This window comes from Elephas maximus, chromosome 1, assembly GCF_024166365.1.
Source record: "Elephas maximus indicus isolate mEleMax1 chromosome 1, mEleMax1 primary haplotype, whole genome shotgun sequence".
NCBI lineage: Eukaryota > Metazoa > Chordata > Mammalia > Proboscidea > Elephantidae > Elephas > Elephas maximus.
The window spans coordinates 217,643,714-217,657,008 of record NC_064819.1 but is presented as its reverse complement, the minus strand read 5'-3'; the positions used below and the strand labels follow the sequence as shown (position 1 = coordinate 217,657,008).

The window sequence follows — 13,295 nt, the reverse complement described above, 5'->3', positions numbered from 1 at the left end:
ACAACACTTGAACTGAGGACATATAAGGCCACAGCATGGCCTGAAAGGTCTCTGTGCTTATAAAATTAAATGTTCTAGGTCATGGGGTAGCTTAGGAGCTATTGATTAGAAAGACATACTAACGTTAGACCACTACACTTTGGCTTATTTATTCAACAAGTATTTATTGCCCACCTACTAGTGCTAGACATCATTCAAAACACTGGAAGACACCTTGGTTAAAAAAAATGAAATTATCTGCCTTCAATGTGGGCAAGCCATTCAATATTAAGCACTCAGCAGATATTTAGGTTCCCAGCACAATTTATTTGAGTCAGAGATAAATGCTTTAACAAAACAGGGCAAGGAATTAGAGAGTGGTGAGTGTATTTTGTGTTTGCGTTGAGGCATTTCAGTCAAGTTGGTCAGAGAAAGCTTTTGAATAGAGATCTAAATAAAGCGAAAATTCAAACTGTGTGAAGTGCTAGGAAAAACCACTCTAGGAACTGGACTGGCTACTGCAATAACTCTAAGGCACAAATAAGAACAACAAACAGAACAGACCAGAATGGCTAAGTGGTGTGAAAAAGGGGGAGTTTGGTAAGGGTGAGATTGGAGATAGAGGCAAGGGCCGGATACAGTATGGCCCCATAAATCATGGTAACAAGTGTACAGTGAATTCTAAATGCAATGGGAAGCCACTGGAGGGTTTTGAGCAGGGGAGTAACTTTGTCAGCTTTAACATTTTAGAAAGATTATTTTAGCTTATATGTGGAGAAAAGAATACAGGGGACCAAGGCAGAAGGAGGCCACAGAATGGTGGAAGGATAACCAGAAAAGTACAGAAGCCAAGTGAAAAAATAATGTTTAAAAGAAGAAGAAGAAAAAAAAAAATCATTAGCAGGATCCGATCATTGAATAAAATGAGGATTTGACCATGAGATTTGACCCTGGGAATGTTTCAGTGGAAAAGTGGGGGTTAAAGTCTAATGGGGGTAGAGGATTAGGAGAGAATGGACCACTGAACCTAACCTAATCCCCTAAATTAATGTCCCTTTGGGAATTTAATACATGCCCAATGAAGATGACAACTGAAATGGTTTAAAACCTATTTAAGTAGAAGGATTCAAAAGGAAAAATAAAGAATAAAGAATGCCAGAAAAATTCTGGAAAATTGGAATAGAGGGTGAAGTGCTAGCCTTTCCACATACTTAAACATATCTACGGCTATTAAAAGAGTGTGGTAATAGTAAATAATAAAGCTATAGATCAATGGGACATATAAAAAAGTCCTATAACATATCCAAGTACGTAAGGATATCTTTGCATAGCCAAGTACATAAAGCTATATATGTATATATACAAAGATAACATTATCGTGGCAAAAGATAAGTAACTCAATATATGTATTAGGAACACTGATTGCAATCTAGAGAAATGAGATTTGTACGTCACATTCACAAGAACATAATTCCAGATAGAATAACAATTTAAATATGGACAACAGAACCACAAAAGTTATAAAAGTTAATGAGATAATTTTTAAAATTCAAGACATATGCTGCCATTTGTGTTTATATTTAGTCAAACAAGAAGAATAGATCAGAAATGCTAGCAGAACATGCTTCTGTGGAAGAGACCTATGTGGTTGGCCAATAAGTGTTGGGAGAAAAAATAATTGTCACTGAATATCATTTGTACGTTTTTGAATTTCTGTGCTGGAATGTATAAACGTGTTCCCATGTAAAATAAACCCCTTTTAATATTAAAGGTAAAGAGAATGGGAGATAAAAAGTAGAGAGAGCCAGAATTTATATCAATGCTAGAAGTTTTCTAAATAAGATGGTGGTTGAGGCCAGAAGATGTTTTTATTTGGTTGTTTTAAGATCAAAGACATTTTGGCATATTAGGATGCTGAACAGAAGGGAAGGCAGACTAGAGTTTAGAAGAGGTCATTATGGGAAGATGAGGTAGATAAGTGCTGATTTTTTTCTATCTCTTCAGTGAAATCAGGAGTAAGGCCATCAGAAAATGGGGAAAGTGGGTGTTGGAGGTACAAGGAGATGCAGAGAGACAGAAAGTCGCAGATTCCAAGAAGACTTAAGAGATTTGAAACAGTCCTCTTTGAGAGTGGGAGAGTGGGCAGGGCAATGTTAAAAAAAACAAACCAAACCTGTTGCTGTTGAGTTGATTCCGACTCATAGTGACCCTGTAGGGCAATGTTGGCAGTGCTTAATAAGGGCCTTTTTGAGATTTGTGGTCATCGATTTAATGTGGGCCTGTCAGGTATGATTTGTTTTCCTGTTTTTGCGGTTGTGTTTGCTTCTCCAATGAAATTCAGCTGCTCTGATGCAATCACACGTTAGGCCCAGAGTTAAGTTTAATCATAACTGAAGTTTTTCCAGGAAAGTAAGATAAGAGGGTAAGAAGGGCAAGAGTGTTGAGGATATATGCACGAAAATAATTATAGTGATGCACCACAGAAGTAGAAACTATGCTTCAAATGAGAGAAATAAAAACATGAGGAAAGTGATAGAGAAAAAGTGGTAGGATCAGTGGAAGGTGGTCACAATGGAGTCCAAGAACTGTAGGAATGGATTTCTAGAGTAAATGAACTGGAGAGTGGGGTGCTTGAAATTGAGTGATTGAGATGATGCAGTTTGGTAACACTAACACCTAAAGTGTACTCATGAGAGAAAGGGGCCAAAGTGGAATAGAAGAAAACATCTTTGAAGCTATCAAATCAAAAAAGAAAGAATACATGTTTTTTCTGATAGATTTTGAAAGACTGTGAATGATGAAATGTATAGATGAAAAGAAAAATGCAATGACTAGCTGTGCCAAAGAGGTCGTGGTGGAGGTGGCAAGACTGGGCATAATCTTTTGATATCTGAGGAATACGTGGTGGTATAAATAAATGTCTTTACTGATAAAAACCTTATTATCACATTTCCCCTAGCCTGAATGTGAGTTGAGCTTTAAGACTGTCATTTTTCTCAAACTTTCTTACCTCCAGATTCTCCCCAGCGAACCAACGCAGAAAAGCAAACCAGTAGTTCAATTGGTTTTAGACTATCCACAAATAGATGGTAGGACACACGTTCCTCTGAGAACTGCAACAAATCAAGCCAATCAATATACCCATTAGCAGCGTACTAATGCCATATGAAACCCGCACAGGAAACCCTGGCGGCACAGTGGTTAAGAGCTATGGCTACTAAGCAAAAGGTCAGCAGTTTGAATCCACCAGGCACTTCTTGGAAACCAAATGTGGCAGTTCTACTTTGTCCTATAGGGTTGCTATGAGTTGGAGTCGACTCGATGGCAACTGTTTTTTTTTAATGCCATATGGCGCTCCCTGGAAACTCTTTTGGGGCTGTTCTACTCTGTCCTGTAGGGCTGCTATGAGTCAGAATTGACTTGACAGCAACGAGCTTTGTTTGTAATGCCATATTTTCTATTTGTATTAATAATAATATATTACAATACCTAACATTTATAGATAACTTACTATGTTTTAGGTTCAATGATACGAAGAAAATTATACTGGGTGAATGTCTGCAACAGTCTATGGATGCTGTGTCTGCAGGGTTTGTGTGTGAGACTGGTGCCCATATGAAAGTCAAAGCTGTTCTTCATGAGTAAAGATAAAGAACGTTCTTGTTCTGGAAATGAGATAAGAAAGGAGACCAAGCCCAGAGCTGAGCACTGATGAGAAAATGGGTTCCTGATAAGCAGGGAGGCCTTGGAGTAAATTTGGTGGACTGTCCAAAAGGGATGGTATAAGGTAATTTACAGGGTGGTGTGCAATATAAACTCTTTCCTCTTTCCTCAAAATCTTCAGAAGTGTAATTGTGAGGCAGAGCCAACACGGCACTATAGACAAAAGCACCATGCCATCCCTTGCAGTAAAGACCTGAAAAACTAAGTAAAACAGATATAAATGGAATAAAGAACTCAATCAAGCACCGAATGGAATAACAAACTGACAGAGAACAGAGTACTACAGGGTGGAGGTCCCATACCAGCTAACGTGGCCAGATTCACCATCTTGGGCTACAGCCGCCAAAGAACTCAGAGAGTACAGGAAGGCAACCCTACAGAATTCCCAGCAAGAGTCAGAGCTTTCCCACCCCCCCACATGCTTCTTCCCTCTACTTGATCCTAGCTGCTTGCCAACAAGCCATGGTTGCTCTGCAAGAGAGACAGTAGCTCACTGCACCTGGCTGTGCCCCACCCCCACCAGCTGGCCCCTCAAGCCCCTCCTTTTTTTTGGTTTGTATTTTTGTTTGTTTGTTTTTTATATTTTTTATTTGGCTTTTTTATTTGTTGTTGCTTCTCTAGCTCCATGTGCCATCCTCTCCCTTTCTTAACAGGCTGTGTTTTTTTTGTTGGTTTGCTTTGTAATTTTTTTTGTGTGTTTTTTTATTTTTTAGCTTTTTTTGTTTCCTTTCTCTCTCTCCCTTCCTTCCTTCCCTTTCTCTCGCCCACCTAGACCTGTGTGCCATCTCCTCCCCTTCTTGACCAGCTGTGGTTTCTTGGTTTGTTTGTTTTCTTTGTTTTTTGATAGGTTTTTTTTTTTTTTTTAACCTTTTATGTGCTTCTCTCTCTTTCCCTTCCTTCTTTTCCTTTCTCTCATCCAACTAGCCCTGTCTGCCATCCTCTCCCCTTGATGGGCTCTGATTTTCTGGTTTGCTTTATTCTTTTTGTTTTCTTTCTTTTGTCTGTTTCTTCTCTCTCTCTCCTTTTCTTCCTTTCCTTTCTCCTGCCCACCCAGCCCTGTGCACTACCCCCATCCCTTCTGGAGGTGCTGTGCTGCACTTTTTGGTTAGAAAGTCACTGTGTGCCACCTCCCCAGGTCTGCCGCCATCACCAACTGGCTTCCTCAAGACCATTTTATTTACTTATTGTTCATTTGTTTGTTTGCTTTTAGTCTTTTTTTGGTCATTTTTCCTCCTCTCCCTTCCTTTTCTCTCTCCCATCCATCCAGCTCCATCTCAACTTCTTGGTGGGCTGTGCCGTACCACTCAGCAGGACAGCCTCTGGCACATGGCAACCCTGGGCTGCACTGCACCCGAAGGCCAGCTCCCTCACCATCACAGTTTATATTTTTTTCTTTATCTTTCTCCTTTTTTTCCTTCTCCCTCCCACCTAGGGCCTTTGCTGCCCCTGCCCCTTTCCAACGGGCCAAGCTGTGCCACCTGATGAGACAGCCATTAGCTTGCCACCACCCCAATTCTGCCCTCCCCCCAATGGCCAGCGCACTCACCACCATATTTTTATTTGTTGTTGTTCTTTTTATTTTTTCCATTTTTTTATTTCTTTGTTTGATTGTTGGTTTCTCTCTTTCCCCTCTTCCCTTCCCTTTCTACCTTCAACCTAGCCCTGTGTGCCACCCATGCTGCTTCTCAACAAGCTGAGTGGGCCAAACTGCTAGGCTAGAGAGCCACCAGCATACAACTTCATCAGGTCTGCCTCATCCCCACAAGCCAAATCCTACCACACCACCATTTTATTTATTTATTTTTCTTTTTGTTATTTTTTTTACTTCATTTTTTGTCCTTTTTTCTTTTTGCCCTTGTTTCTCTTTTTTCTTTCTCTTCTCTGACCCACCCACTTAGGTCTGCACATCACATCCTCTCCTTTCTCTCTTGCTTATCTACACTGTGCAGGAAGTGCCATGTCCCTGAGCGGTACTGACACGGTCCCCCCAGGCCCCACCCTGCACTGCCCCCCAAGCCCTGCCCTGTCACCACCAATTCGTACTACAAGCTACCCATTCCTGCAGCTCCACTCCTGCTGGGCCTGCCCTGCTGCTCCACAGCTGAGTAACCTGCCCTACTCAATTGGACAGGGTGGTGAGAAGTATCATGCCCACAGGCAAGCAAGCAACAAAACACACCCAACCCGCCTGTCCAGACATAACCAAATAAAACAAAAAAGGATGACAAAACAATCAAATCTACACTCAGTAAAAGAAAATCATCCCTGAGTGTCCCAGAGACAGCAAACAATATCAAAACATATTTAAAAAAAAAAGAGACGATGGCTCCAGAAAGTGACCAAAATAAAATACCAGATGACCTTCTGTTAGAAGAAAAGGCACTGGAACTATCTGATAGGGAATTCAAAACTCTAATATTCAGGGTTCTCCAACAGATGAAGGAAAATGCAGGCAAAGACAAGGAAAAAATAGATATAATCATGGAAAATACAGACAAAATCATGGAAAAACCAGCAAAACAATGAAAGAAAATCAGGAGAATAATACAGGAACAAAATATCAAAACAAATAAACAACTAGAAATCATACAAAAACAGCCATTAGAAATACAAGACATAAACCACAAGATTTCAGAAATGGACAGTGTAATAGAAGGTTTTAGGAATAATTTGTAACAATGGAAAACAGGATCAGTGAAATTGAAGACAAATCCTTGGATACCACTTTAAGGAAGAATCAGAGAAAAGAATGAAGGAAAACAAAGAAACACTGAGAACGATGCAGCATGCAATCAAAAGCAAAAAATCACTTGTGATCGGAGTTCTAGAACAGGGAGAGAAAAACTGAAAATACAGAGAGTCACTGAAGATTTGCTGACAGAAAACTTCCCTAATATCATGAAAGACAAAAAGCCAACGATTCAAGAAGTTCAACAAGCCCATGTAGGATAGACCCCAGAAGGAAAACACCAAGACATATCATAATCCCACTTGCTAAAACCAAAGACAAAGAAAGAATCCTGAGATCAGCTTGAGCAAAACGAAAAGTCATATACAGAAGGGAAACAATAAGGCTAAGCTCTGATTACTCAGCAGAAACCATGAGGGCATGAAAGTAATGGATGACATATATAAAATCTTGGAAAAAAAAAAAAAAATTTTTGCCAGCCAAGAATAATACATCCTGCAAAACTCTCACTCAAATATGATGGTGAAATTAGGACACTTCCAGATAAACAGAAATTAAGGGAATAAGTAAAAACAAAAGCAAACTTAAAAAATTATTAAAGGGAGTCCTTTGGTTAGAGAATCAACAACATCAGAAAACAATTTAAATGTAGCACATAAGACAATATCAGCCACATACCAACTTAGACAATGAACTCTCAAAAATAAAATAGAACTAAAATAATTATAACAGGGAACCAGAGATGTCAATCTGTAAATGACGACATCAGAACAATAAAAGAGGGAATAAATGGTGTAGGTACAAAACTTTTAAATGGAGATGAAGTCAAGGCATTATCAAGTAATAAAAGACTGGTTAAACTCAGGAAGACGGGTAAATTTCAAGGTAAACACAAAGAAAGCTAACAAAACTACTCATCAAAATAAAGAAGAAAAACATAAAGTCTCAGTAAACACAAAATCTAAAAAAAAGAAAATGGGAAAAAAAAACAAACCCACAAACAAAAGAAATTCAGCACATATGAATAAAACGTCAGCACCACAAAAAAAAGCACTACAAAATGACAGCGATAAACTCACATCTATCAAAAACCACACTGAATATAAATAGCTTAAATGCACCCATAAAGAGACAGAGAGGACAGCATGGATTAAAAAAAAAAAAAAAACAGGACCCATCATTATACTGTCTACATGAGACACACCTTAGAAACAAAGACATACATTTATTAAAAATCAAAGGATGGAAAAATATATATCAAGTAAACAGCTACCAAAAAAGAGCGGGAGTGGCAATACCAATCTCAGATAAAATAGATTTTAAAACAAAATTCACCATAAAAGACAAAGAAGGGCACCACATAATAATTAAAGGGATGATCCACCATAAAGACATAACCATAAAAAATATCTAAGCACCCAAAGACAGAGCTCCAAAATACATAAACTCTAACAGCACTGAAAAGAGAAATTGATAGTTCCACAATATAGTAGGAGATTTCGACACGTCACTCTAGGTAAAGGACAGAACATCTAGAAAGAAACTCAACAAAGATACAAACGATCTAAAGGCCACAATCAAACCAACTTGACCTCATACACATATAAAGAACACTCCACCCAACAGCAGCAAAGTACACATTCTTTTCCAACATATGGAACATTCTCCAGAACAGACCACATCTTAGGCCACAAAGCAACCCTCAACAAAATCCAAAACACTGAGATAATACAAAGCATCTTCTCTGATCACAACACAATCAAAGTAGAAATTAATACCAGGAAGAACAAGGAAAAAAAAATCAAGTACATGGAAACTGAAGAACACCCTGCTTAAAAATTACTGGGAAATAGAATAAATCAAAGATGGAATAAAAAAATTCCTAGAATCAAATAAGAATGAAAACACATCATGCCAAAACCTTTTGGGACACAGCGAAGGCAGGGTTCAGAAGTCAATTTATAGCAATAGATGCACACATCAAAAAAGAAGAAAGGGACAAAATCAAAACATCAGCAACACAACTCGAACAAACAGAAAGGGAACAGCAAAAGAAGCCCACAGCTACCAGAAAAAAGGAAATAATAGAGATCAGAGCAGAAATAAATGAAAGAAAGAATAGAAAAACAATAGAAAGAATCAAAGAAACCAAAAGTTTGAAAGGATCAACACAATCGACAAACCATTGGCCAAACTGACAAAAGAAAAACAGGAGAGGATGCAAATAACCCAAATGAGAAATGAAATGGGGGACATTACAACAGACCCAACTGTAATAAAAAGGATCATAACAGAGTACTATCAAAAACTATACTCCAACAAATACAAAAACCTAGAGGAAATGAACAAATTTCTAGAAACATACTACCTACCTAATTTAACACAAACAAAAGTTGAAAACCTGAACAGACCCATAACAAGAGAAGAGATTAAAAATGTAATAATAATAATAAAAAAAAAATACCCAACAAAATAAAGCCCTGACCCAGATGACTTTACTGGAGAATTCTACCAAACATTCAGAGAAGAGCTTACACCAGGACTACTCAAACTATTTCAGAACATAGAAAAGCAAGGGATACTTCCAAATTCCTTCTATGAAGCCAGCATTACCCTGATACCAAAACCAGGTAAAGACACCACAAGAAAAGAGAATTACAGACCAGTATCTCTCATGAATATAGATGCAAAAATTCTCAACAAAATTCCAGCCAATGGAGTTCAGCATCATATCAAAAAAATAATACACCACAACAAGTGGAATTCATACCAGGTATGCAAGGACGGTTCAACATTAGAAAATCAATCAACGTAATACATCACATAAATAAAAGAATCACATGATTATCTCAATCGACACAGAAAAGGCATTTGACAAAGTCCAACACCCATTCCTGTTAAAAACCCTCAATAAAACAGGTGTAGAAGGGAAATTCCTCAACATAATAAAGGGCATCTATACAAAACCAACAGCCAACCTCATTCTTAATGAAGTCTGAAATCATTCCCCTTGAGAACGGGAACAAGATAAGGATGCCCTTTATCACCACTCCTATTTAACATTGTGCTAGAAGTCCTAGCTAGAGCAATAAGGCAAGAAAAAGAAATAGAGGCTATCCAAATTGGTAAGGAAGAAGTAAAACTGTCCCTATTTGCAGATGATATGATACTATACACAGAAAACCCAAAACACTCCACAAGAAAAGCTACTGGAATAGAAAGATTCAGCAGAGTAGCAGTATACAGAGTAAACATACAAAAATCAGTTGGATTCCTCTACACCAATAAAGAGAACTATGAAAAGGAAATAAGGAAAACAATACCATTTATAATAGTCCCTAAAAAATAAAATACTTAGGAATAAATCTAGCCAGGGATATAAAAGAAAACCTAGGTGCCCATCAACAGATGAATGTATAAGCAAACTATGGTACATACAGACAATGGAATACTATGCAATGATAAAGAATAATGATGAGACTGCAAAGCATCTCACAACATGGAAGAATTTGGAGAGCATTATGCTAAGTGAAATAAGTCAATCATGAAAGGACAAATATTGTATGAGACCACTACTATAAAAACTCATGAAAAGGTTTACAAAAAAAAAAAAAGAAACAATCTTTGATGGTTACGAGAGAGGGAAGGACCAATAGGGAAAAACTCTAGACAATAGATAAGTGGTAACTTTGGTGAAGTGTAAGAGTACACAATACTGGGGAAGCCAGCATAGCTTGTCCAAGGCAAGGACATGGAAGGTTCTTAGACACATCTAAACTCCATGGGGTACGAAATTGCTGCGTTGAGCGCTGTGGGGACCAGGGCCTTGGGGAATATCTAGCTCAACTGGCATAACATAGTTTATAAAGAAAATTGTTCTACATTCTACTTTGGTGTATAGCACCTGGGGTATTAAGAGCTTGTGAGTGGCCAACACATACTACGACAGCCTCCACCAGACTGCGTCCAGCACAACTAGATGGTGGCCTGGTTGGCTACCACCACTGACTGCTCTGACAGGGATCACAATAGAGGGTCCTGAACAGAGCTGGAGAAAAGTGTAAGACAAACTTTTAACTCACAAAAAAACCCAGGTTTACTGGTCTGACAGAGACTGGAGAAACCTCAAATGTATGGCCCCCCGGGCACCTTTATAGCTCAGTAATGAAGTTACTCCTGAGACTGACCCTTCAGTCAAAGATTAGACAGGCCCATAAAACAAAATGAGACCAAATGGGCACAGCAGCCCAGGGGCTAGGGTGAGAAGGCAGGAGGGAACAGGAAAGCTGGTAACAGGGAACCCAAGATCGAAAAGCAGAGAGTGTTGACATGCCGTGGTTGATAACCAATGTCACAAAACAATATGTGTATTAATTATTTAATGAGAAACTTGTTTGCTCTGTAAACCTTCATTTAAAGTACAATAAAAAAAAAAGTAAAAAGAAAAAAAAAATAGTAATTGCTTGCCAATGTACCATATTGTAGATTTTTGTTTTGGAGATACGAGGGAGTGCTGAGCAAAACCAGAACTTCCCCTTAAGGATAGCCGTATAAGGCTTACATATAGTTGATATCAATTCATCCTATGTAGCTACCGTATGACTGTGCTTACATGACGAAACTGAAGTACAGAGAAGGTAAGAATTTGCCAAAGGTCAAAACTGGTATTCAAAAGTAGTTGTATTTATCTACCGACTCCTAGGCCACCAATCTTGTCTACTCAACTATCTTTGTTTCTCAAATTCTCAATGTTTCAACAAATTTTGACGGATGGCATTCAGTAAGTGTGTTAAATAAATTTAATTGTCACTATATTTTTAAGGAAGATCGAAGAGCTGATGCCTTTGAATTATGGTGTTGGTAAAGAATATTGAATGTAAAAATGGACTGTCAGAAGAATGAACAGATCTGTCTTGGAAGAAGGACAGCCTGATGCTCTTTAGAAGCAAGGATGGCGAGATTTCGTCTCACATACTTTGGACATGTTATCAGGAGGGACTAGGCCAAGGAGAAGGACATCATGCTTGGTAAAGTAGAGAGTTACTGAAAAAGAGGAAGACCCTCAATGAGATGGATTGACATAGTGGCTGTAACAATGGGCTCAAACTTAACATTGATTGTGAAGATGGGGCAGGACTGGGCAGTGTTTCGTTCTGTGGTACGCAGAGTTGCTGTGAGTCTAAAACAACTCAAAGGCGCTTAATAACAAAATATTTTTTAAAAGGAGCCCTGGCGGTGCAGTGGTTAAGCTGCTAACTGAAAGGTCGGCAGATCACACTCACCAACTGCTGTGCAGTCGAAAGATATGGTAGTCTGCTTCTATAAAGATCACAGCCTTTAAAACCCCATGGGGCTGTTCTACTCTGTTTTATAGGGTCACTATGGGTTTCTGGGCATGAGTCAAAACTGACTCTATGGCACACAACAACAATATATTTTAAAAGCTTTGCATATTATTTTACCACAATATTTAAATAACTGATTAATACGAAAGAAATAATGCTGTGAAAAAGGGAACCTTGTTATTCAATGAAGTACAACAAGATTGTTGAAATGCTAGATAAAATGTAAGATTGTTTTAAATTACTGCTTCTGTCACTACTTTCCGTTAGTTATGGCTTGATGCTTTATTTCATTTGTTTCTTTTTAACTGCAATTACTGATTGATATGGGTTGAATTGTGTCCCCAAAATGTGTGTCAACTTGGCTAGGCCATGATACTCAGTATTGTGTGATTGTCCACCACTTTGTCATCTGATGTGATTTTCATATGTGTTGTAAACACCACCTCTATGATGTTAATGAGGCAGGATTACAGGTAGTCAAATTAATGAGGCAGGGCTCAATGCACAGGATTAGGTTGTCTCTTGAGTCAATCTCTTTTCAGATATAAAAGAGAGAAGCAAGCAGAGAGACAGGGTGACCTCCCACCACTAGTAATGAAGAACCAAGAGGTGAGAGTGTCTTTTGGACCTGGGGTTTCTGTGCTGAGAAGCTCCTAGACCAGAGGAAGATTGATCACAAGGACCTTCCCCTAAGCCAACAGAGAAAGAAAGCCTTCCCCTGGAGCTGGTACGCTGAATTCCGACTTCTAGCCTCCTAGACTGTGAGGGAATAAACTTCTATTTGTTAAAGTCATCCACTGGTGGTATTTCTGTTATAGCAGCACTAGATAACTAAGGCACTGGGATAGAGACAATTGTTTCAAATATTCACTATCTAAAAATCTGAAGGAGCCTGGGCTTGCCAGCTCAGTCAGTAGGCATGCTTGAGGAGGAAAGCTTGCATAGAGCTTTTTCCCCGACATTATTTAGAGTTTGAAAAGGGGATGAAGGGTGGTCTTGGATGACACACTGAGCACCAGCAAAACAGCTATGAAATGTGCTGAGGACCTCCTTGGGCTCCCATACCCCCAGCTGCCTCTGTACCGCCCTCAGCTGGCAGTATCTCTGACCATTAAAAGGAGCCCAGGCCTACGACCGACCACAGCCAATCCCTCCTTTCTGGTCATATTAAAGGCCGTCAAGTGTGGGCTCCAATCTCCTCCAAGGCAAAGTTTTGCTTTTCTCACACACTGATGTTAACAAAAACAAAACAAAACAAAACAAAACAGGGAAACAAAGGAACTCATATGGGGAATGTCATCATTTTATTTTGCCAAGCTGGAATTTTAAAAGGAATAATAATAAAAAAAAAAAAAAACTATTTATCATCACTTTATAAAAATAGGATCAGAAGAAAGAGCAGTTAGTCATTTTACCACACACACACCTCTATCTATCTATCTAAAAGATGATTTATAACAAAAATTCATATGCAAACTGCCTTTAATAATGACAGCTAACATTTATTACCACTTACTAGGTAATAAGCATTTTTCTAAGTGTTTTACATATATTATCTC

At 38.6% G+C, this 13,295-nt stretch overlaps 1 protein-coding gene across 4 annotated transcripts in view; it reads right to left on the bottom strand.

Moving 5' to 3' along the window:
• Positions 1 to 13,295, bottom strand: part of ADGB (androglobin) — a 229,145-nt gene that overhangs the window by 102,193 nt on the left and 113,657 nt on the right. For all 4 annotated transcript variants that reach the window (XM_049903119.1, XM_049903128.1, XM_049903146.1 and 1 more), the window contains one exon: positions 2,990 to 3,092. In XM_049903119.1, coding sequence (XP_049759076.1) covers positions 2,990 to 3,092 — 103 coding nt within the window. The remainder of the gene's footprint in view (positions 1 to 2,989; positions 3,093 to 13,295) is intronic.